We start from the raw sequence: 21,318 nt of genomic DNA, 5'->3' as shown, positions 1-21,318 counted from the left end.
AAAAAATCTTACCCGAAACTTGGTCGGCCGTCGAAATTGCTGGAAATCTCTCACCGTTCAGCCCCTTTGCGGAAAAAAAACACCATCTATCCGGAGAAATCTCAGAAAAATGTTGGGTCGGTCGACATGACTCATGAGGAGACATGTAGTATGCCATTCCGTTTTGCAAGAATCCCTATCGGGAAAATAGAGTTTTGATAGAAACACTATCGAGAAACGGGGCAAAATCTCAGAAAACGTGTCGGTCGGTCCACTGGTCGTTGTAAAAGGGTAGGGGAATGTTGGGTATAGAGCAAAGAGTTTTGATAGAATCCCTAAATCGGGAAATTGCAGCATCGGTCCGAGTCTGAAGATCCGTCTCTCCTTTGGGTTTGGCAGTCCCGCATCGATATGTGGCTAAATTTTTGATGGACAAGCTATTTAGGACTAAAGTTCATCTTTGGACCATGAAACAACCAAATAAAAAGAAATAATAAATGTGGCCTGCAGTGAAATGAGGAAAAAGCAACCATGTAGTAGGAGGAGAACCGGATGGAAAGTCGAAACATGGCGCCAGAAACCTCAGCTTCTTCGCACATAAAAGAATATGTAGGTCAATTCCATTAACCCAAATGGCGGAAAAGAAAAACGAAAACGCAGTTATTTTGATGCTCTTTCTGCGCCGGTGAAAAAAAATGAACAGGAGAGAGTGTGTCCTTCAACTTTCACTTTGACCTATTCCAACTAATTTATTGTAGTTCTGCGCTTCGACGCAGTGCATCATGAAGTGCCTTCGGCTCAATATTCCGCTACGGCGTTAGATTTTGAGATGTTTTTGGTCCACGTCAACTTTCAGTACGCTGAATTTGGGCTGAATGGCAAAATCATTTTAAAAACTGTTTTAGTTTCGTTTTTCGTTTTAATTTCGAGTTCTTATGTAAACTAACGTACGGAAAATAGATTTGAGATGAGTGCTTTATAAGAGTCAGGCATACGAATTCCCCACATACTATCCGCTCGCTGGAAAACTAACAGTATATAAAATTTCAATTATTGACGGGAAAACCAATATTTTATTCGAAATCAGCGTTGAATTTTAGTTATAGGAGGTTGGGTTTCATCAAATTCCAAGTCAAATTTTTAAGCCCGTTTTTTGTACAAACAGTCAGGGCTAACTTCGATTTTTGCTAAAATCTAAGTAGACTATAGCAAACTATGCATGATTTCGATACAAAATTAAACGGTGATCATGAAAATCAATTTCGTTTTTACGCAATACTTATAGTTCTTGAGTTATTTGAGTTAAAGTGGTTGCCCTAATATCACTTTGATTGCGTTTTATTCAAAAACTACAAAATTAATGGGAAAACCAATATTTTATTCGTAACCAGCGTTCATGTGTGGCTCTAATAGTCAGATCTTGTCGAATTCCAAGTCAAAACTTTTAGCCCGACAAAGTAAGCCCGACATTTTCGTGAAAAAAACAAACAACATTTTTGCTAAATTTTAAAAACGTAAATATAGCTAAACCTGTATGTGGTAGACTACAACATTTGCAGTCCGCTTTTCTTTTCTCTTAGTTTCCTCCGGTTAAAAAATCCATGTTGATTTTTTCATTTCAAGGTCTGTCTAACCCCAATTTGCACTAATTCGGTTGTTGACATGCTCGTCATCTTTTATACACTTTTATACACATCCCACGTGTTAAACTAACGGGAGAAGAAGTTCGGGTTGTAAATGTGAAGATTGTCGCATTAATATGCTATAGCGTGAGTCGCAATCGTCCACCTTCGGCTAAATTCATTTGAACTCGAGTGCGGCTGTTTGATCACTTCGTTTCATCTGACTTTGTCTAGCCATTTTCGTCCATGAGCCAGGTGTGCTGATCCATAATTGATGATGTCTTTGCCCTTTAGGGCAATGGATAAGATCCCGTGGCTTGCTTCTCTTGCGCGCAGAACGATAGTTTAGATTTGAAATAAGCTATTTTTATTTCGCCGAGTTATATGAGGAACAAATGTAGGGTATTGTCGATTACGATGTCAAGAGCCTTGACATAAAACAGTAAGAGAAAGTTATGAAGTAAATTATTATGGTATTTGAATTGAAAAATGAAAATTTCTGAAAGAAAACCGGACCAACTCGTCTGCATGTCCCCGGAACATAAGGTTGTTTTAACAGTCAACATTCAAATTTTGTTCGTCGAAGTTTGACTACCATCCAGAGTTTAAGAGCCGCTAGGGCTGTCGTCATTCCAGGAATGTAACGGTATTTGTGTGTGGGACTTTTCTCTTCAAGAAAACAGAGGTCAGTGGGTCGTGTGGCATTCGAGACGTCCGGACAAACACACTCGATATGGGAAAGGTGTGATGAACCAACCTCCTTCACTAATAAGACTCTTCTGTTTTCTATTTAGGTTTTTATAGTGAACCTTTTTCTGTTTGTGTGCCAACTCACTAGCCACCTGAATACCAATCTCAAGTCTGGCACAAAACCAATGCGAAAGGGCTCTCTCTTTCTGCCGATTCGATTGAGCCCAGCCCATTAGAAATTCGCTTCACGAACTATACTGAAACCATCAAGAAGGTCTCCGTTTGTAAACGGCTGGGAGAAAGTGATCGTAGAAACTTTGCTACTCGCCGTATTCTGTTGTTGTTGTCCCTCCTTCTCGAAACTGTTGGACGTCTAAAGGAAAAGTGAACTCAAAACTTCGAGACGGACGCGATCCGACGAAGAGAGGGTGAACTCGCCAGACTTTGATGTATCCTACGGCGAGGGCACGTTGCGCATGTTAAAGTAGAATGCATTATTCACCACCTTTGCGCCTGCTATCAACAACATGTTGTTCTTATTTGTACCAATCACATATATTAACTAAAGAATGAGTAATGTATTGTAGTTTTTAAAAAATTATTGTATTGTAGGATGTTTTCTTACAGAAATAAAAAGGGAGAAAAACGAAACAATCAGCGAGCCTACATGGATAGTAAAGATTATTGAATAATAATACAGCGAGTTGTCATATCAGCTATAGCCAAGGATATCTTTAAAAAAAAAGGTCCTTTTTTATGACCATGGCTCGATGAATTTGGTTTTGCACAAAGAGTCACACAGTCTTTGAAAAGAGACTGTGCAGGTGGTTCCGGCTACATAGATGGTTCGTGAAAGTAAAAAATTAAATCTGCCCAACGTCCACTTCTCTGTGTCCGTATTCAGTTTGCTAGACCTGCCGTTGCGGCTGTCTCCAAGATATAAAGTTATGTAACAATAATATACTCTTTTGTCGAGATTTCTTGTGACGGAAAACACGTCAAAATAGTATGAAATTAAGTCTGACATTTTTGCCAAACAAAAACAGAAAAAATCAAAAACAAAAAATACAAAAAAAAAAAAAAGAGGAAAAACATACGCGGAAAGAAAAAGAGGAATGCAGCTAGGATTTGATGCCGCTCGTTAGATAAGGATTGATGCCTTGATTGCTTGTTTCCTTCTCCACTTCGCTCTGCAGATGGAGAAAAGTGATGTTATCGCTGGCCATATATTCGCCAGGAATGGTGCTTCCCCACGAAGAAAGGTGCTGCCACAGGTACGACAAGACTAAAACGAAGACGGCCAGCAGTGTCAGACGGAGCAGCATTTTTGCTGCGTAAAGCCTATTGCAATGCGAAAACGGGAAAATAAATGAATGAAACCGTTGAATGACGGGCGAAACCCGTTTGGCTACTACAACTGTTACTAGTTTCTTTTTCTAACGGGTATGAAACAAACTTGAACTTGAAAAGCAACGTTACTTTTTGAGGTTTCTCCTCGCAGCTGGTAGTGTGCTAGGGTCGTCTTTCAAAATGTAACGGCGGGCACCAGCCACGTACGTTCCGATGTACGTATTCCAGTCGATTTGGCGGACGTCAAAATAGAAGGTGCGTCTATCAGTTTCCGACAGGAAGTCGAGAAGACGAATTTGATTTTCGCTGACAAATCGCCATTGGTGAGTCATAAAGAAATCCAAGCAGGAGATGGCGTGATGTGCGCGATCGTATAAACGCACCTAAACCGTCAAAAGGTTCCAAGCAAAATCAAATAAAACGTCAAAGTCCCGTAACGGCAATTGAAACGCACACACCAAAAGACTCTACGTAATGCAAACAAATCTAAGCAAGTCACGTACCCATTTGACACGTTTGCCAGTTAGACGGGCCACTAAATCTAAGGCATAGGCGGGTAGGTAATGGGAAATGGCTTGGTCAATCTTGTGCACCGTTTTGTTCTTGGTGAAACTGCAGTTGGGATACCACATCATTTCTACAGTTGGATACTTGAGCCAATACTTGAAGCCGATCTCTCGAAACATCTCCCACGTTAGAGGGTTCTTCTGTCCAGTCGAGCAATTGTAGACTTCGATCTTCTTGGGAATTCCGCTGGTCTTATCCAAACGCCTACTATGTATGGGCAAAAAAGAACGAAAACAAGAAATAAGGTTTCGTACAGCTATCGAATTAGCGAAAGGAAACATTTTGCACACAAACTGGTTCTTACTTTTGAATGGCCGTGTGCCAACCGACAGCAATCATCAGATTGATGGGGTAGTCGACAGGAATGATGTCCCCAACCAGTTGAGAGTTGATTTTGAAAGTGCGAATGAAACCTTTGCCGACTCCGGAGACGAATCCTAACGGTGAAATAGAAAGATCGACTCATGAGCAATGCAAAATATGGATCGATAAAATGGCTATAAAGAACCCAAGCGAAAGTTATTTAAAACATTTGACGCAGAACTTGAAGGAGGACACAAAATTTAGAAGGAGAAAGTTAAAAATTAAACGTGATGCGTCTTCGCATCCAATTCCACTTGATACTACCTCAAACAGTGAGCAAAAAGAAAAAGGGAAACATCTTCCGTAGTCTATGAAGAAAACGAGCAGCACTTGAATGGACATGTACTCTAGTGTTTTGTTTCCTACGTAATTTCGACGGGCATTCAAACGATGAGTAACAATTTACAGCGACGAGTGAAAGTTTGGCAACTTAAGACTTTATCCTTTTTTTTTTCTCAACTCTCGGTTTCTAAATTATCTTCCCAGTCGTTTGTTTCTCTTTTTGTCGGTTACGGCTATCATCAAATGTGTTGCTAGGGCCATAGTCCAGTCCTTCCCATCATGTAAATCATTTTTGAATCACTCGGTTTTAATTCATGAAAACGGACAGCGGCACACGTGGCAAATTTCTCTTCTGTATATGTACTTTATCATTTTTGTGTAAAAAAGACGGCAAAATTCATACAAGGACGCAAGTCGTCCCTAAAAACAAATGCGCAAAATCCGGGAACCCGCACCTCGCTATTCGTTAACTATTACTTAATTTAGCACTGCAGAGTAGAAAGTTTCGACAGCAAATCCCAAAATAAAATGCGCACATTTACATGCTAAAAAAAGTTGGTTTGAAATTAAAAACCAACATAACAAGGGAAAAGAAAATAAAGAAAAAATAAAGAGAAAAAAGGTGGTCCCTTCAGGGCAAATGCGGCCTCTTCGCCTGACGGTTGGAAAGCGAGATGGGCGGCCTTCATTACCGTTACCGATTTCAGCTCTCTAGCGGTCCGCTTCCGTGAAGTTTGCTGGTTGCGACGGGGCTCACGACGAAGACATTTTTTGAAATATTATTATTTTTTTTTTTACAAGAAGCCAAATGGATCGAAAAAAGGATCCAGCAATCCGTTAGCTGACGGACAACAAGAGGGGAAAGGTGGGTCTGTTGGTTACCATAACCGCCATTCGGAATTGATTGGCATCCCGGACCTGGGGCTTTTTTTTTGTGAGATTATCTTCACCGATAAACCCTCCACTACCGGGTTTCTCTACCCTCTCGTGTGGTGAAACGGTGGTGTGGGAAAGAATGAAAATGAGGAGACAAAAGAACAAACTAAAAGAAAAAAGAGAAGCTCGAAACGTATTTCGAGAAGAGAGCTGGAATAGGGCTGAACAATATCAACAACGAGGGACTGGGGGGTTGAGGGACACTGAACTCTGACACTGGAAGAAAAACAAAAACGAACCTTACCTGTTGGCCCGTTCAGATTGTCGACCCAACCCGGAAGGGGTTCATGCTCGGCGGCTGTGACGATCGATGGTCGAACGATCGCTAGTGGAATGTCACCACATTCTCTCTCCAAGAGCTGTTCGGCCAGGGCTTTCGTGTAAGTGTAAGTGTTGGGACACTGGCCGACCAACCTAAATCAGCAACGAATCAAACCGGTTATTTTGTTTTTCTCTTTTCTTATTTATTTATAACATCATCGCTTTCACAAGCGAAGCATGCAATCGTTTCGATACGCCATATCGACTTCTTTACGATTGTTTCAGGCTTATATAAACATTTTGTGATTTTATGTAACGCATCATACTCTTTCGTTATGGCTCGGACGAGTCCATCGTCAAGGCAGTCAATCAATTCAATCAATTTTATGGGGTCGATGGTGGCGGGGTAAATCACTTCGTCCAACTCTTCGCGGTCCAGATTGTTGAACGCAGTCGAAACATGAACGACCGCCTACGGGAAGTACGAAAAAAACAAAAAAAACAATCAGAAATGAATCATTGTTACTCAATAAGTGTCTGAAAGCTCATCCATCCAATAAAACAGTCAGAAGATGTTCACACCTGTAGTTTTTCCATTTTACGGCAAATGGCCAATAATTCTCTTGGACCTTTGACGTTGAGCTGAACAGCCGTTTTGAGTTCTTCATCAAATTTAACAGTGGCGGCTGAGTTGAAAACGATCGACACATTGTCGATAATGAGCTGCATATCTTCGGATGAGAGGCCGAATCCGGGAAAGGTTACATCACCCGCCACGGCAACAATTTTCTTTAACTGTTCCGGATGTTCGTTGCGCAGGTTTTCAAACACCTATACAACAGAGGCAGAGGACAATGGAGTAGACGAGAAGAAAAAATATTAAGATCACACGAAGTGTAAAAAACAGTGTGCTGGATAAACACGAAATTCACGCGCCAGCAGAGAGAGTAAAAAGTGAAAATTGCTTTCTACAATCATTTTTTTTTTTCTGTGTTAGTTAAACGTACCTGATTATCAATGAATTCGCGTAGGCGAGTACTGACGTCCTTGCCCTTGGAAGGCCTCATCAACAAGTAGAGTTGATCGACTCCGGGACACGAGCGGAGCAGCTTTTCCACCAACACTTTACCCATGAAACCTGTCGCACCGGTGATAAACACCGATCGACCTTTGTAAAACTCGGCGATACTCGATTCTTCCATGTTATATCGTTTTTTGCAGACTGCTGCCCGCGTTTCAAAATGATGACGTAAAATAAAAGAAATAAACGAGTGGCGGGATAATGCAAGGTGAGTAACGTTACGTAACGGATAAACACTTGAACGCACACCGTTTGGCAGCCTTGAATTTCGCAATACGCAGGTTTTCTCAGACTGTAGATATCGTTTAGTTTACGAAAATCAAGCAGAACACTTCACATCACGACCAATACGTAATAATAATGTAATCAACTCACGGTGTTAAAACGTAAAATCACAACTCTTTGTGTGTGTGCGCGTTCTTTTCGAAGAAACTAATGCTGAATAAACTGAATTGATACTAGATGTTGACCGATACGCAGAAGGTTAGGTTGTCTTCCTTCGGGAGAGTCTAAGGAGCGTGCATGTGACCTGCAGAGAGTACCCGTCTTGTCTGGGATAGTAACCAGTGTGTCCCCACCTACTTATAACGTTGCCCTGGTACATCGTCTCTCTTTCGCCCATTCAAGACACACACACGCCCCAACCGAGTAGGCTGATCCTTTGGTGAGCACCACAAAACCGTAAAGGAACAGAGAGAGAGAGAGAGAGAGATAAAGAGAGTATCGCTATAAGGCAGCTCAGCAGCAGGGGGAGTGAAAAATGGAAAACCTGGGGGTCACTCGAAAATCCGAAAGAAAAAAAGATAACTTAGTATATGCGTATACATACATATGGCAGTATACAATGCACATATAGCCTACACCTATGCGAGAAAATCGAAATAAGGGAAAGGTCTCTTCGAAATGCCGGAGCCGCCCCTCGGAGTTGTTCCATCTCTTCTTCTTCCTCCTCTTCTTTTTTTTCTTGTTCTTGTTCTTCTGGAATTTCACCGCAACGGCCAACACGGCCTCAGGGATGAAAGTATTATTTTTTCCCGTATGGCTTTTTCTTGTTGAGTCCTACCCTCTTGTTTGGAAAACAAAGGGAGCTTCCTTAGACGGCAGTAAGAAGGAAAGAGAAAGAAAAAGGACAGTGAACAAAAAGTTATAAATAAAATTAAAAAGTTAACCGAAAAACAACATAAAAGTTAAGGCATACACCTGGAGAAATGGGTGAATCTTCTGGGCCGCCCACACCACCAAACCCTCATCAACACACCGCAGACGGTTCGTTTTCTCGCGCATGCGTGTCTTTCTGGATAAGTTGAGCGAGTAAAAAGGAGGGATCACGACCAGGCTGGGTGATGTGGTCTGTTAACCAGAGTCCACTATTGCCTTTGTGCAAGACATAGCACCAGCCGGATACGTCATTAATGCTCAGCACACTAGAACATCCTCTCTTTTCTCTATTTCCATTTGAATGCCCATTGCGTTTGAAGGAGTCCGTGCAAGATGGAAGAACTCATATAATAATATACAGCATAAATATAAACAAGCTGAGCGCTATAGCGCATCTGCCTTTCCGTAAAATGACATAATACGAGTGTGGAACGCGTGGAGAAATAATAATAAAACAAAGAATGACATGAAGTTTGAAAAAAAAAACAAGCGATACGAAGACCGATAGAGATCGTAAATCAGGAAATCGTGCGGTACGGAACTACTCACTGTGGATGGACATTCGGAACAAGACACGGAGAAACTAATCCGCTCGAGCTTTCACCTCATTTTCCATGACCACATCAAGAAAGCTTTGGCTTACCGTCTGTTGTTGTTTGTTTTTTTGCACGAGAAGGATGTTTGACATTGTGATGGACTATTTCAAATTCTACGCCACATCTCCCACGAAAAACAGTTTACGACTGCGAGTGGAAAATGATTTTCTCGAAAATACCAGATCTCGTTCACGAACTATGGCGACGAGATGATGGATCAGCTACCTGGGATTTTATCCATTGACGATTGCAGATGAAGTGTTTTGGCAATACGAAACACTTTAAGGGCGTTTGGCCGTTCGGTAGGAGCGCGTTGCAAACAGGATCCTATCAAATATCGCATCTGAAATGGCGAAAAATGATTTCAACATACCAGGATAGAGAAGAAAAACAAAAGTGACGGAGGCTTTACGTCATCGCTGTAGCGATCAGATGGCAATGGTGGGTATTCACAGCGTTCGATGTTTTGGCGAAGTGCGTTCCAGTTGGATTTAAAACAATTGAAAGGCGGTTGGAGTGCTGCCATCTAAGAAAATTAGAATGCCCAATAATGACATTGACATACACAATTTTTTATAGTTAAAGGTACAGGATGACGGTGCTTAATATTTTAAAAATACAATGAAAGCCTTGTATGAGTACGAGGACAGGTAGCCGCAATAACCTCGGATGTTCTCAGTTTCAGTGACTAGTAAGAACTAAACAATGGCAGAGCTGACTCAATAGTATCCGTCTACAATTATTAATGTAGTACGGCATTTTTTATCAGCCCAGTGCATTTTATTTACTAGTAAGCATAGAAAATAAAATGCTTATTAAATCACTTGAATATACGGCTATTATATCATAAAATTATACACAACCTCATAAAGAAGACACCCAAGTGACCAAATGTCCGAAGAAAAATCATAGCCGCATTGATTGAGTCGCTCAGGGCTGGATTCATGTGCAAAAGCAAGAAAAGAAAAAAAAAGAGCATGGTGTAGCCAAAAAGCCAAGAATGCTACGTGCAAATAAAGAATGTTAAGTTTACCTCATGTAATATGGAGTTCCGACGAGCGAATGCGCTGCAAATGTTTTGCTAGGCAACGAAATGAATGTTGTTGTCGTACGGGGAAAAGGGGAATACCAACAAGAAAAACAAAATCATCGAATTGCCATTCCGCAGCAGAGGCGTAAATGTTTAGTAAAAAAAAGGGGAAAAACCTCTATATTTACATAATATAAAATCCTACCTGCTGAAGAAGCGTCCAAGACCCAAGTCTCCCCAGTTTCACGGTCAAATCCGAAGTTAAGAAGACATTGGCTGGTTTGATGTCTACAAACGATATCGTATTAACATGAAAGTTAAAACACACGTTGTTGCAACAAAAACAAAAAATGATGCATTTCCCCGAAGAGGAGCAAACATAAAACGCACAGAGAACATTGCCCCCCCTTGTACAGCTAAACGTGTTAAGAACCACAAACCGGTTTGCACACGTTGTAACCGGTGCATGATCAATACCTGACCTTGAGTGACGCTTAAAACTACAAACATCATTTTAAAGGATAATATGGTAATCTGCAGTTAAATAAATATCTTTGTTTTACCTCTGTGAACGATTCGTTTTTCGTGGATGTGTGAGAGGGCCGAAGCGATTTGAACGAAAAATCGCCAAATGGCTGGTTCTGTCATAAGTCTGGAGTTACGTTGACAGCTGCTGAAAAAAATTGCGAGGCAAGAAAAAGCCAAAAGCGTCATGTAAGAAAAAGAAAAAGAGAAAAAAACAAAACAAAAAAAAAACACACATGACAAAGCGAAAAAAGCAACGAAAAAGGCACCGCGCAGCTATCGATGCCCTTGTTCCAATTTGAAACTCCCTTCACACAAGAATCAGATCCCATAAAGAGAGATAAAAGATTAACACCATTTAGTAATAATAGGCATATCTTATCTCTGATGGGAAATAAAAATGTACATAGAAAGACTTCACAGACGGACCTGAAGAGAAATTTGGCCAAATCTCCCGCACCTGCTAGCTCGAGCACGATCAGCAGCTGGCCGGATTGCTTTTCTTCGAACGAACCCAAGTAGCGCACCACATTCGGATGTTTCAGTTGCTATAACACACAAACCGAAAGTTGTTTTTGTTTTGGAATTTCGATATAGAGAAAGGTAGACTGGGAAGTAGAAAATACGAAGAAACAAAAGTCTAGTTGCCATCCGAATCAGTGCGTGAAATGCTAAACACGCGTTACCAGCCACATTTTCTACTAGACCCATCCCTTATGCTTCTCTAACAATTGTCTCTTGCCTATTGGTTATTTTTTTGTTTACTTAATTACGTAACAGAGACAGTTAAATTGTACCATCAACCACATTTTCCACTTATAGTTTAATCGTATTTATGTTGCTGTGTCATCTTGTTTGTTTGCGTTTTCAAACCGGATGCCGAATAAATTAACAAAATACCAAACAGGAATTCAAAAATTAATCTCAACTGTTTTTAAAAGGCCACGAAAGGCTCTGGTGAGCAAAAAAAAACCCAGTCGGACCTTACGCAACACCCTTCCACAAAAAAAGAAAAATCTTATCTCAGCTAAGATTCTTGGCCGCCGTCAGAGTCTTTCAGACTCGCGACTGTGTGTCAATATCCCGTTAGACCAAACATTGTAGCCTATTTTGGATGGTAGAGGGGTGTTCTCTGATTACACGGCAGGCATATGTGACAAGGAAATGCTTAAAAACTAAAATGTTTTCTTACTTTAAGCAGTTGAACCTCCTTTGACGCAGTCGGCCCGTGCTTTGGAGTCGACCATTTCGAGCAGCTCGACACGTTTGATTGCAACTTGGCGTTCGGGGCAGGGTCGGAACGTGGCTGAATACACCTTTCCATTGAGATGAATAACGTTCAAATATAAACACAGCACGAATACAACCAAGAAATTGTTAAAAGAGAAAAGACGTAGGATCAAAAAGTGTTTAGATTTCATTTGCATTTTCATTTTCTATAGCATTCCATTGGGGCAATGGTGGGCAAGGGTTGTGAATTGTACCTGACTGAATTGGCCTTTGCCGATTTCATGACCCACAGCAAACTGTGACAGTGACAGCGTGTCCTCGTCTGCCAGTAGACCGTCGTCGTTGGCCAAAATGACGTCACGTGCCAGATCGTTTGGACGTAACGGAAACTCAGTGTTCTTCTCCATGGCTCGAAACAAACGTAGAAACTTCCTTATGCGTAATTTCACGATAAAACAAAGTCTATTGGCTGACGATGACGTGACAGAAAAAGCACATGTTTGGTGACCGATGTCACCCTCGAACTGACCAATATTCTCGGTTCATTACCCCTGATGACACCTTTTGCGGTTGTTCTTGTGACGTCACAAATTGCCAACTCGACAGTAAAACTAGGGACGCAATTGGCTCCAAAGAAAAGCCAATAAGTCTCGTCGTGGAACAACCCAACGACGTCATAGATATTTCGTCACTACCATCGGGTTGCCCATTTTATGAGTTATTTTTTTTAAAAAATCCGTCGCCAAAGAAATTTCATTCTTTTTATTTTGTTAAATCGGTCGAATGAACTTGAGCACGAAAGTGACTCACGCAATAAAAATCGTAACAGCCGTTGAAATGACGCAACGATCCAATTGTTCGTGACACTGGACAGACGAAGGAAAATAACCATAGATGTACGGTGACAATTATGTATCGATGTAGATAGTTCCGCGCTTACATGATCTAAAATATCAACATTTTACTGCAGGTGTTTTTTCTCTCCGTTTCCTGTTGCTTCAGTTTCAGCAAACCAGTTACATTTCCATATTTGTTTTCCTTTCTTTCTTTTTTTTTGCGGAACGAGACGTGAAACGCTCGAGGAGTGTCGTGGTTTCGGCTTCCCGCTGCTAATCCATCAGACCAAAATAGACGTCTTTTCTATACTTTTGAATTGATATTAATTTGTGCATGCATGCCAAGCGATGATAAGGAGGCGTGCCTGTGCCACACGGAGGTGATTCCGCACCATATTGCAAGTGGGTTAGCCCACTAGTGCGCCATGACCTCAATCCCGCAATCGCTTTTCCCTTTTCTCTAATTCACTTTCCTTTGCTACTGCATCGCGACAAGAGAGAGACTAGAACGATAAAAAAAAAAAAGAGAAAAGAATGGGCCTATTAGTTTTGGCGTTCAAGTCCAAAAGAGGCTCAGCTCGTATGGGTGTGTTACGTAGTTCTGCGGTTAGTTGGTACACATCGGAAAAATACACGCGAACTAAACGAAGCGAAAGTAAACCATTTAAAAGGAAAAAAGAAAATAAAAAATGGAAACTCTCGTGATTATCCCTCAGACTTTCGCCATTACACTTATGAATATTAGAGTGTTTTGACATTTTTCGCTTTTTTCGCTAACATAAGTCTTTTGTTTCTTTCGACATTTTCTGTTTAAAATTGAAAGAAAAAGATATACGAAGCGCGATAAGGCCAGCTGGTTGTGGTTTGTCTCCGACACGGCTTGCCCAGCGGAAAAATGTGGTTTGCTACCAGCTACAACGAGTTGCTAGTGCTAGTTCTTTCCTATTTCGTTCATTTGTATGCACACATTTCACCATTGATGACGTTCTTGCACATCCTTTTTTCTCCTATTGTCTCATTCGCTTTGCTCAATGAATCTATTGATGACTGCCGAATTGGAAAGAAAATCGAATCTTGATCGCTCGTGATCGACGCGGTTTGAGTCAGTTGTATCAATCAGCGTGACTGCGTGGTTGACTTTCAACACGTGATTGCTTCACGCCTTTCTAGATACGGGATTACCACGTGCAAATATCTGAAAAACATTTTGTGAATCATAGTTTACTTGGTAAGCTTTTTTCTCGGGAGATCCCCAGAATTTTTCTGAGTCTCTTTTGAAATGTGCAAATTCAGGACGACCTTCTAGAATTCGCCGTATTTTCCCAACTGGAGATTATTGCAACAGATTTGGGGAAGTACTCTGTTGCCGCTTTCATCTGTTAAACCTTCCGGTCGTGAAGCGAAAAATGTTCGTTTCACGCATACAAATTTCTACGACGTCTTTTTAGCGGTTTCTTGACTTGACCATGTGCCATTTGACGTTGGTGAGGTCCAAAGGAAAATTTCAAAGAAAAGATGAAGACATTTTTGACGGTCACCTTCTTCAAGCAAGAAACCTTGGTAACGATGACTCTGGTTATTACTTGTATTTTTCATCCATAATGGCTATAAGTCCAAGGATATTTTGCCACGTTTCGCCATGTCATCGCTTCTGATTAAGAGATGGACGTGAGTTTATATTATAGTGGATGACACCTGCACCTAAAATACTGTATAGCAGGACCATATAGTTAACGTTGGGGCCAAGGTCTTGCAATTAACAAGAAAATGAAGGTCATTGATTGCTCTTTTTAGAGAACGTGACTATCGGTTGCCCTCGTTCTGATACTGTTACGAGCCTCGCGTTAAAATCATCGTCATCTTTGGCTGATATAGAATCATTTGGTAGCCTCTATCGCCATCTGTTGGATAGTCCCACGGGAAGAATCTTGGCTTCCACTTTGCTATGGAACGAAATTTAAAATAGCCAAAATAAAAATGCAGGTAGGACAAGTGTTTTGAGTACAGTACTAAGACAACAATATTGTCGTTTATTGTGAAATGAGCAGATGCGATGTATATTTCTAAATAATATGGATATTTGAATGTTTTTGCATGCAGCCACCAGCTTAAGAACACGGGCAACTGCAGGAGGAATAAAGGTAGGGGGTGTAATAAAGAAAAAATTGCGCATGGGGAACATGGGAGAATTAACCGCTTAGCAGTCAGACGACCATTGACATCATAAAAGAACCGCCCGAAATTCAAATGAAAACAAAATCAAATAAAATATAGAACTCGATCGGCTTTGACAATGTTTTTGTTGTTTATCTTGTTTCTTTTCCCCCGTCCATATAAGGCAAAACTGAGGGAATTAAAAACAAATCATTCATGAAAAAAAAAACGACACATACACACAATGTCATCACATATCCTTGCACGTATTGGTTTCCATTGCTCTGTAATTAAACTATTATTTGCATATAGTGCAACTACTCATTCCTTTTAACACTTCCTTTTTTTTTTGTTGAGAATTTTCTGATTTTTCATTTTTTCATCTTTCTGTACTTCATGGATGTTGGAAGAGATACTACGTTTCTATACTGTGTGTAAAGAGGGTTATAATGACGAGAGAAAAAAAAATGTTGATATAAATGATAATTGAATGGTTATCCACCACGATTGCAATGGCTACACACACAAAAAAAGCGATTAATGATATCAATGAGCGGCTACGTGGCCTGCAGTGCGCCGCCAAATATCCAAGTGAACAAGTGCAAGCCGAAGAAGAACACGACGAGCAAAAGGATTGCTTGAGTAGCCTTTTTCAGCCAATAAAACCTTTTTATCGGATGTATAAATAAGAATCAATAAATAAAGAGCGTACCGAAATCAATGAAAAATGATTAAAAACCTTTGGATGATGATTTTGGCTTCTTCTACCGGTGTGTTATCCTTCAAAATGTATTTTTTGGTACCCGCCACGTAGTTGGTGATGTATTGCCGCCAGTTGATTTGACGCACGTCAAAGTAGAAAATCTCACGATCCTGAGCCGACATTTTGTCCAGCAGGAGGATAGCATTATCGCTGATGAACCGCCACTGTCGAATCGTGTAAAAATTGAGACACGCCATAGCCCTATCGGCTTTGCTATAGAAACGAACCTAAACGCGTGAAATCAACATGAAATCAAAATTTTCACGATTTTTTCCACAAATTTTGATGTGGTTCTTTTACCAGTTTAGGCTGTTTGCCTAGCAATCGAGCGAGGAAATCGATTAGGTAAGCCGGAATGTAGTGAAAGATGTAAGCGGCGATTGTGTAATTCCACTCGCCGCTGATAAAACTGATACTGGGGTACCACATGATATCTCCGCCAGGTTTTTCCATCCACGCATCGAACGCGATGGTACGGAATTCACCCCAGCTAAGCGGATTTTGATCGCCAGTTGAGCAATTGTACACTTTTACTTCATTGGATCTAACAAAATAAATCACAAGCATCAAATCGAAGGTGAACTTTCGAAAAGGTACGTGTCCAACTTACTTGTGAGTAGCCGTATACCAAGCCACGGCCAACATCAAATGGATGGGGAATTCCACCGGAATCATATCGCCAACCAAGTCCGGTCGGGATCGTACCACTCGAAGGAAACCTTTCCCTACACCCGCGATTATACCTGATAACGTTCCAAATCAATCAAAATGAATCCAATTGTAATGAATTGTAAAGAGAGGATTTATGAAAAATATCGAACCAGTTGGTCCATTTATGTTATCGATCCAGCCAGGCATGGGCTCAAACAGGGCAGCTGTGACCGTTGAGGGTCTGACGATGGCCAGCGGAATGTCGCCGTGCTCTTCGCGCAACAACTGTTCGGCGATGGCTTTGGTATAAGCGTATGTATTGGGACATTTACCTACAAGCCTGTGTTGAAAATATAGACAAGTAAAAAAACAAACTGTTAAGTCTCCATAAAGTATCAGTCATTTTAACTGACTGCCATATGCGTGAATAAGTGACTTCCGCGATTACAAGTTGATTTCACCAGCTGACGCTTGCAAAAAAGAAAATTTTACAGTCGAAACCTCTTTCTGCTCTTTCCTTTTCGTCTTCCTCGGTCTCAAAACGCAACAATTAGGTCGCAACTGCCAGCAATTCTTAATACTAGTTAACTATGCTACTATCTACTGAGAGAAATGGCGAAAGCCTCAAACAGCTGCCGTGCGTCTGTCGTGGGAAAAAAGAAAACCCAACATTTAAACATTGTCAGACTCGCTTTTAAGGGAGATGTGATAAACAACAAGAAGGGCGATCAAAAACACGAAGAGAGTCTCTTAGTCATTTCTCATGCACGTTATAATTGAGCGTCTGTGGGTAGCAGGCAATTTATTCTTTTCTTACTTGCTGGTGATGCTAGTCAGCATGTCCTCGTCCAAACAATCGACGATTTCAAGCAGTTTACGAGGCGTAATGGGCGTCGGGTAAATAATTTCCTCAATACTTTCTTTGTCCAGATTATTATAAGCCGTTGAGACGTGAACGAGAGCCTGTTGCATAGTAATGAAGAGACAAACGTTGGTTAGCATGTGACGAGACTAACGAAGAACAAGCCGTTTGTATACCTCTAAACGTTTCATTTGATGGCAAACGTTCATGAGTCTTTGTGGTCCTTTGACATTGAGCTCGACGGCTGTCCTCAAATCTTCGTCGAAGCGGACAGTGGCCGCTGAGTTGAAGACAATGGAAACAGAGTCGCAAAGGAGTTTCAAATCTTCGGGCGAAATACCAAAATCCGGCAGCGTCACATCGCCAGCCACGGGAATCACTTTGTCCATGGCTTGTGGCCGATCACGCCGTAAATTTTCAAAAACCTGTTATTTCATTCAATTCATTTTATTTGTGTGTTTTTTTCTAATTCGCTTTCGCTTAGTTGGTTAGTAGTGACAACCTCAAATCAATCGAATAAATTGGATCGTAAAAAATAAAACGTTATAACAATGTCTTAATGAATTTTTTTTGTCCTCTCCCCGAGTCCGTGAATTTTAACACACACGTGATTTAGTGCGCATAATTTTTGACGAGTCATCGTGACTTTTGATTCTTTCTGTTCTGGCCTTTTCTCTACCGCCCGCCGGTAACCTTTCTCTCACGGCTTCCTCTTACATTCTCGCTGGTGCAGTGGGTCACTCCTATCTCTCTCTCTCTCTCCCTCTCCCGGGCGTAAGCTTGAGGCACGCAACGTATATAGCCACCGGGATCGACAACACCATAATTCCTTCTTTGCGCTTGGCCATGACCGGACGCATTCGCGGCGCAACCCGGCACGAATGACGCCATTCGTTCGGAATGGGGGCTCCACGGTTGAGCAGTTGAAACTTGAGGCAATCTCGAAAAAAGATTATGTCTTGCGCACGCATGTGAGTCTCCCCTCCTCATATGTTTCGTCCAACGTTTCAAGCTCTCGCCATCGGGAAGCGCGTCTCGACCGCTAACTTAGATCCAAAGCAGCAACGGGCCAACATGGCGACGTTGCTGCTAGGCAAACGAATGCGTTGCAGCAATACGAGTACCCTGTGTTTCTTCATCAGACAGAAAGAAAAGAAAAGCGTTTGTTGGGTGTGATGCAAACTCGATGGAACGGAACAAAATTGCAAATGGATGAGATCCACCTGCCTGACTGACTTGCTCAACAACCCACTAGCGAGCAAAGAAAACGGGTGCACGTGCACCGAAACCCAGACAACCAGTTAATGTTGTGTGCTGTTGTTGCACCATCCCACGTCCGTCTTTTACTTTTTTTTTTAACATACCCTTCAAACAAACTTTCTCTTTGAGCTTCCCATAGACGTTCCCCACCTTTACCCAAATTGGTTGGCCCATTATTACTCGGCACCCATGGCAAAGCGGATATTGCGTGATCAAAGATCCGTCTGTCTGCAAATATAGAGTCTAGTTCCAATAGTTCGACCGCGATGTAGCAAACATCCGACGTAATCATTTCATTTTCACGAACGCTTTCTCTTTAAAAAAAAAAAAATAAAAATGTAAGAATCAAATTTTTCTTACGATGTGTTGGTTGAATTCTTCAATTCGGCTGCGGACATCCTGGCCTTTTTTAGGTCGGATGAGCAAATAGATGGCCTTGATATCCGGGCAGGAGCGTAGTAGTTTCTCCACCAACACTTTGCCCAAGAAACCTGTTCCACCTGTGACGAACACGCTTCTGCCACGGTAGAACTCTACCAGGTTGGATAATTCCGTCTCCATGATGGCGGCTAATGAAAATTCGCAGGCTGACTGGAACGCTAGACACAGCCGACCTTTCTGTTAAACCTTGACACAAAGACGTTCAACAGCAAATAGAAAACAAAAAATTATTCGAAAAGAAACCAAAATTCAACAAGGACAAGGTAAATAGATCAAATATGATCGTGATGAATAAGCAATTTCGCTAATGCATCAAACCCTGCTGAAATTGGCGGCCGAAAGAAATGGAAAATCACGATTCAATTCTTTACCATACAAGACCTGTCTCGATGATCCATCTACTATCACGGGCCAGGTGCAAAAAGAAAAAAGGTCGGGAAAATCAGACAATGACGACTAGGAAGGAAATGACAGGGGGGAGGTAAGCAAAAAAAAAAAAAAAGACGAATCGGTGGGGTAAGGATAGAAACGAATCGAACAAACATGGAATGCCAATGCGAAAAGGTAGGGTGCAGCACGTGATTTGAAATCCAGCTAAAAGGAGGAAAGGAGTGAATCTTGAAGATGCAAATTGGAGGGGGGGCTATAGAGGGTGTATTCTTTTTTTTCAGCTGGAATTGAAAATTGTCCTCCCCCCCCAAACTATTTCCGTCCCGCCATCAATCTTGAAATTTTAGGATTTGTTCCTTTTTTTTTTCTCCCCATAGTCAAAAAGAGAAAGAAGATACAAAAATATATACACACAAGGACAGGAAGGATAGAACACACACACACACACACAAAAACGCCCATTTTTTTTTGTTCTACGCACTCGTCGGTAAATTCCAAGTTTATTTCTTGCAATGCAAATTTTCTGAAACATACCTTATAAAGGTTGAAGTTGTATTTCTGGCAGCCAATCAAATGTTATCTCGTTTCAGTAAACCTTGAGCCACCTTCACGATGACCGTGAGCGATCGTGAGATCGTTTAACTATAGTGAAAAAAAAAAAAATGGTGTCTGGTACGGGGATTCACCAACCGGTAGGTGCACTCACGAAACTGACACTGCACTCGAGCGCATGTAGACGCGGGAACGGGCCACAGCGGTCAGGCAAAACAAAAAATAAATTGACGCACACCAACAACGACGTATTAGGAATCGGCTGGATGGCACTAAACGATGTTGCAATCCTCTCTTCTTTTACTGGTTGCGACCGGTCCTCGTCGTAAAACTCTGCTGGCTGGAATGTCGCGAAGGCGTGTTGAGTCTGTGAGTGCGTCTGGTCCACCACTGAGAGCTGCGTTTGAACTGCGACTCTTTTCTGCAGAGAGAAATAAACTTAGCTTTGGAAGGACGATTAATACCATCTGTGACGTCGAAGAAAGAAAGAGAAAGAATGAAAGAGAGAAAAACAGACGCAGTTCACAGATAGGAGAGACGAGGAGGGATAGTAGTGGATACTGGGCACCTGGGCAAGTTATTTGGAAGCTTCGTTTTCTTTCATTTTTTTTTTCCCCTTAGAGGAAGGCAGAAAAGGGAGAAAGAAGGAGAAACTATAAAGAATGATAGAATGAAAGAAAAACTACAAAATTGGTAGGTAGGTAGGTAGGTAGGTAAGTATAGGGGGGGAGGTGCGATTCCAACCAGACCAAAAACCCAAAGTTCCTCTGTTTCTTCTATTCCTTCTTTTCGCTTCTTTTCTTTTTCTTTTTCCAAACTGTTCCACAATTTCGGTATACCTTTTCTTTAATGGCAGACTGTTTTCACTCGAATGCCTACGCCTTGTCTCAATTTTTCAATGCAGGAGAAAAGAGGGAAAGCTTATCCTACGCCGCCGACAGATCCTGTAGCCATGGATCAAGTGTAGTAGACGAATAGTGAATGAACGATTGCGGTAGCAGCGGGCGGGACTGCGGTATGCTGAACGCGCTATTCGGTCAGTGGCGCTCAGTCGTCTGAATGCACGGCGCACGACTCTTGTCCCAGTTCCTCTCTCTCCAATGAGGAGGAGTGGGCAAGGTAGGAGGAAGAAAGCAGGGAGGGGCAGGCCTGTGTGGGTGGGTGGTTTTTTTATTTCTTTATGATTTTTGTGTTTTTTAAGTTCTAGTTTTCTCGGTCGAAAGATGGAGAAGGTCTATTGGACCAAGCAGGATCGATCACGGTTTCTCGGCCCGAATGTTTTGCTGACACTTTGGCCACATTAGGAAAGGATGGACTGTTTTCATTTGTTTTCCAGTATCCCGCCGACAGACTTTTCCTCCGTGATTGTGGTTTTGTTCTTGTTTTGTTTTTGTTTTTTTCTATTTTTCACTTCCTCCCACTTGACGTGCTGCCAATTGGTCCAACACGCAAATTAAGGCAGACAATCAAGAAAAACCTGTTCTCTTTTGAAACACTCAATTTGCGTCCGCTCTTTTTACGTAATTGTCTGTTAACACAAAGGACGACAAGAATCTTGATTGATGAACGTGTTTGAATTCACTTTGATTTTCAGTTGAATAGCCTTCTTTATTTTTCACGCTCTTGATTTCGTTTTGTCCAAGCTTTTTGGATTTTTCTTCACCGTTTTTGGACAGCACAACAATCGACAATGAACCGTGACCGTCGACGGCCCGGGCTGGCTCTTAACTGCCTTAGTC

At 41.6% G+C, this 21,318-nt stretch overlaps 3 protein-coding genes across 4 annotated transcripts; all 3 read right to left on the bottom strand.

Annotated features, from left to right (window-relative positions):
- Positions 1-2,875: 2,875 nt before the first annotated feature.
- Positions 2,876-7,675, bottom strand: LOC116917210 (putative fatty acyl-CoA reductase CG5065). Of its 2 annotated transcripts, XM_045169474.1 has the most exons (9): positions 7,058-7,675; positions 6,633-6,881; positions 6,377-6,522; positions 6,034-6,203; positions 4,513-4,645; positions 4,145-4,415; positions 3,771-4,024; positions 3,389-3,632; positions 2,876-3,311 (listed from the first exon to the last, which is right to left on the bottom strand). In XM_045169474.1, the coding sequence occupies exons 1-8, from the start codon at positions 7,250-7,252 to the stop codon at positions 3,413-3,415; spliced, it is 1,638 nt and encodes a 545-aa protein (XP_045025409.1). In that variant the 5' UTR covers positions 7,253-7,675; the 3' UTR covers positions 2,876-3,311; positions 3,389-3,412. The 2 variants fall into 2 exon arrangements, with proteins under 2 accessions (XP_045025409.1, XP_045025408.1); XM_045169473.1 differs by having other exon boundaries at positions 2,876-3,632.
- A 946-nt stretch (positions 7,676-8,621) lies between these two features.
- Positions 8,622-12,247, bottom strand: LOC116917211 (serine/threonine-protein kinase Nek7). The gene is given in 11 exon segments (XM_032922588.2): positions 8,622-9,228; positions 9,298-9,411; positions 9,749-9,821; positions 9,919-9,966; positions 10,121-10,152; positions 10,154-10,203; positions 10,479-10,585; positions 10,870-10,988; positions 11,633-11,653; positions 11,655-11,756; positions 11,925-12,247. Coding segments are annotated over 11 exon segments (945 nt in total). The 5' UTR covers positions 12,078-12,247; the 3' UTR covers positions 8,622-9,102.
- A 2,261-nt stretch (positions 12,248-14,508) lies between these two features.
- LOC116917209 (putative fatty acyl-CoA reductase CG5065) lies at positions 14,509-21,318 on the bottom strand. The gene is made up of 10 exons (XM_032922585.2): positions 20,419-21,318; positions 19,562-20,000; positions 18,557-18,823; positions 17,113-17,361; positions 16,892-17,037; positions 16,245-16,414; positions 16,034-16,166; positions 15,724-15,967; positions 15,400-15,650; positions 14,509-15,326 (listed from the first exon to the last, which is right to left on the bottom strand). Exons 3-10 carry the CDS (start codon positions 18,755-18,757, stop codon positions 15,218-15,220), a joined length of 1,503 nt encoding a protein of 500 aa, XP_032778476.1. The 5' UTR covers positions 18,758-18,823; positions 19,562-20,000; positions 20,419-21,318; the 3' UTR covers positions 14,509-15,217.

This window comes from Daphnia magna, linkage group LG2 (genome assembly GCF_020631705.1).
Source record: "Daphnia magna isolate NIES linkage group LG2, ASM2063170v1.1, whole genome shotgun sequence".
In the NCBI taxonomy this organism is placed as follows: Eukaryota; Metazoa; Arthropoda; class Branchiopoda; order Diplostraca; family Daphniidae; genus Daphnia; species Daphnia magna.
Note: the sequence above shows the minus strand (reverse complement) of the source record. Positions and strands in the feature narration are given on the sequence as shown.

Coding starts and splice junctions, on each gene's coding strand:
- LOC116917210 (XM_045169473.1), bottom strand. CDS start 7,252: ATGGAAGAATCGAGTATCGCCGAGTTTTACAAAGGTCGATCGGTGTTT. Junction 6,882..7,057: donor GCGAATTCATTGATAATCAG/GTACGTTTAACT, acceptor TCTGTTGTATAG/GTGTTTGAAAACCTGCGCAA. Junction 4,025..4,144: donor CTGGCAAACGTGTCAAATGG/GTACGTGACTTG, acceptor TTGACGGTTTAG/GTGCGTTTATACGATCGCGC.
- LOC116917209 (XM_032922585.2), bottom strand. CDS start 18,757: ATGGAGACGGAATTATCCAACCTGGTAGAGTTCTACCGTGGCAGAAGC. Junction 16,167..16,244: donor TAACATAAATGGACCAACTG/GTTCGATATTTT, acceptor GAACGTTATCAG/GTATAATCGCGGGTGTAGGG. Junction 15,968..16,033: donor TGGTATACGGCTACTCACAA/GTAAGTTGGACA, acceptor TTATTTTGTTAG/ATCCAATGAAGTAAAAGTGT.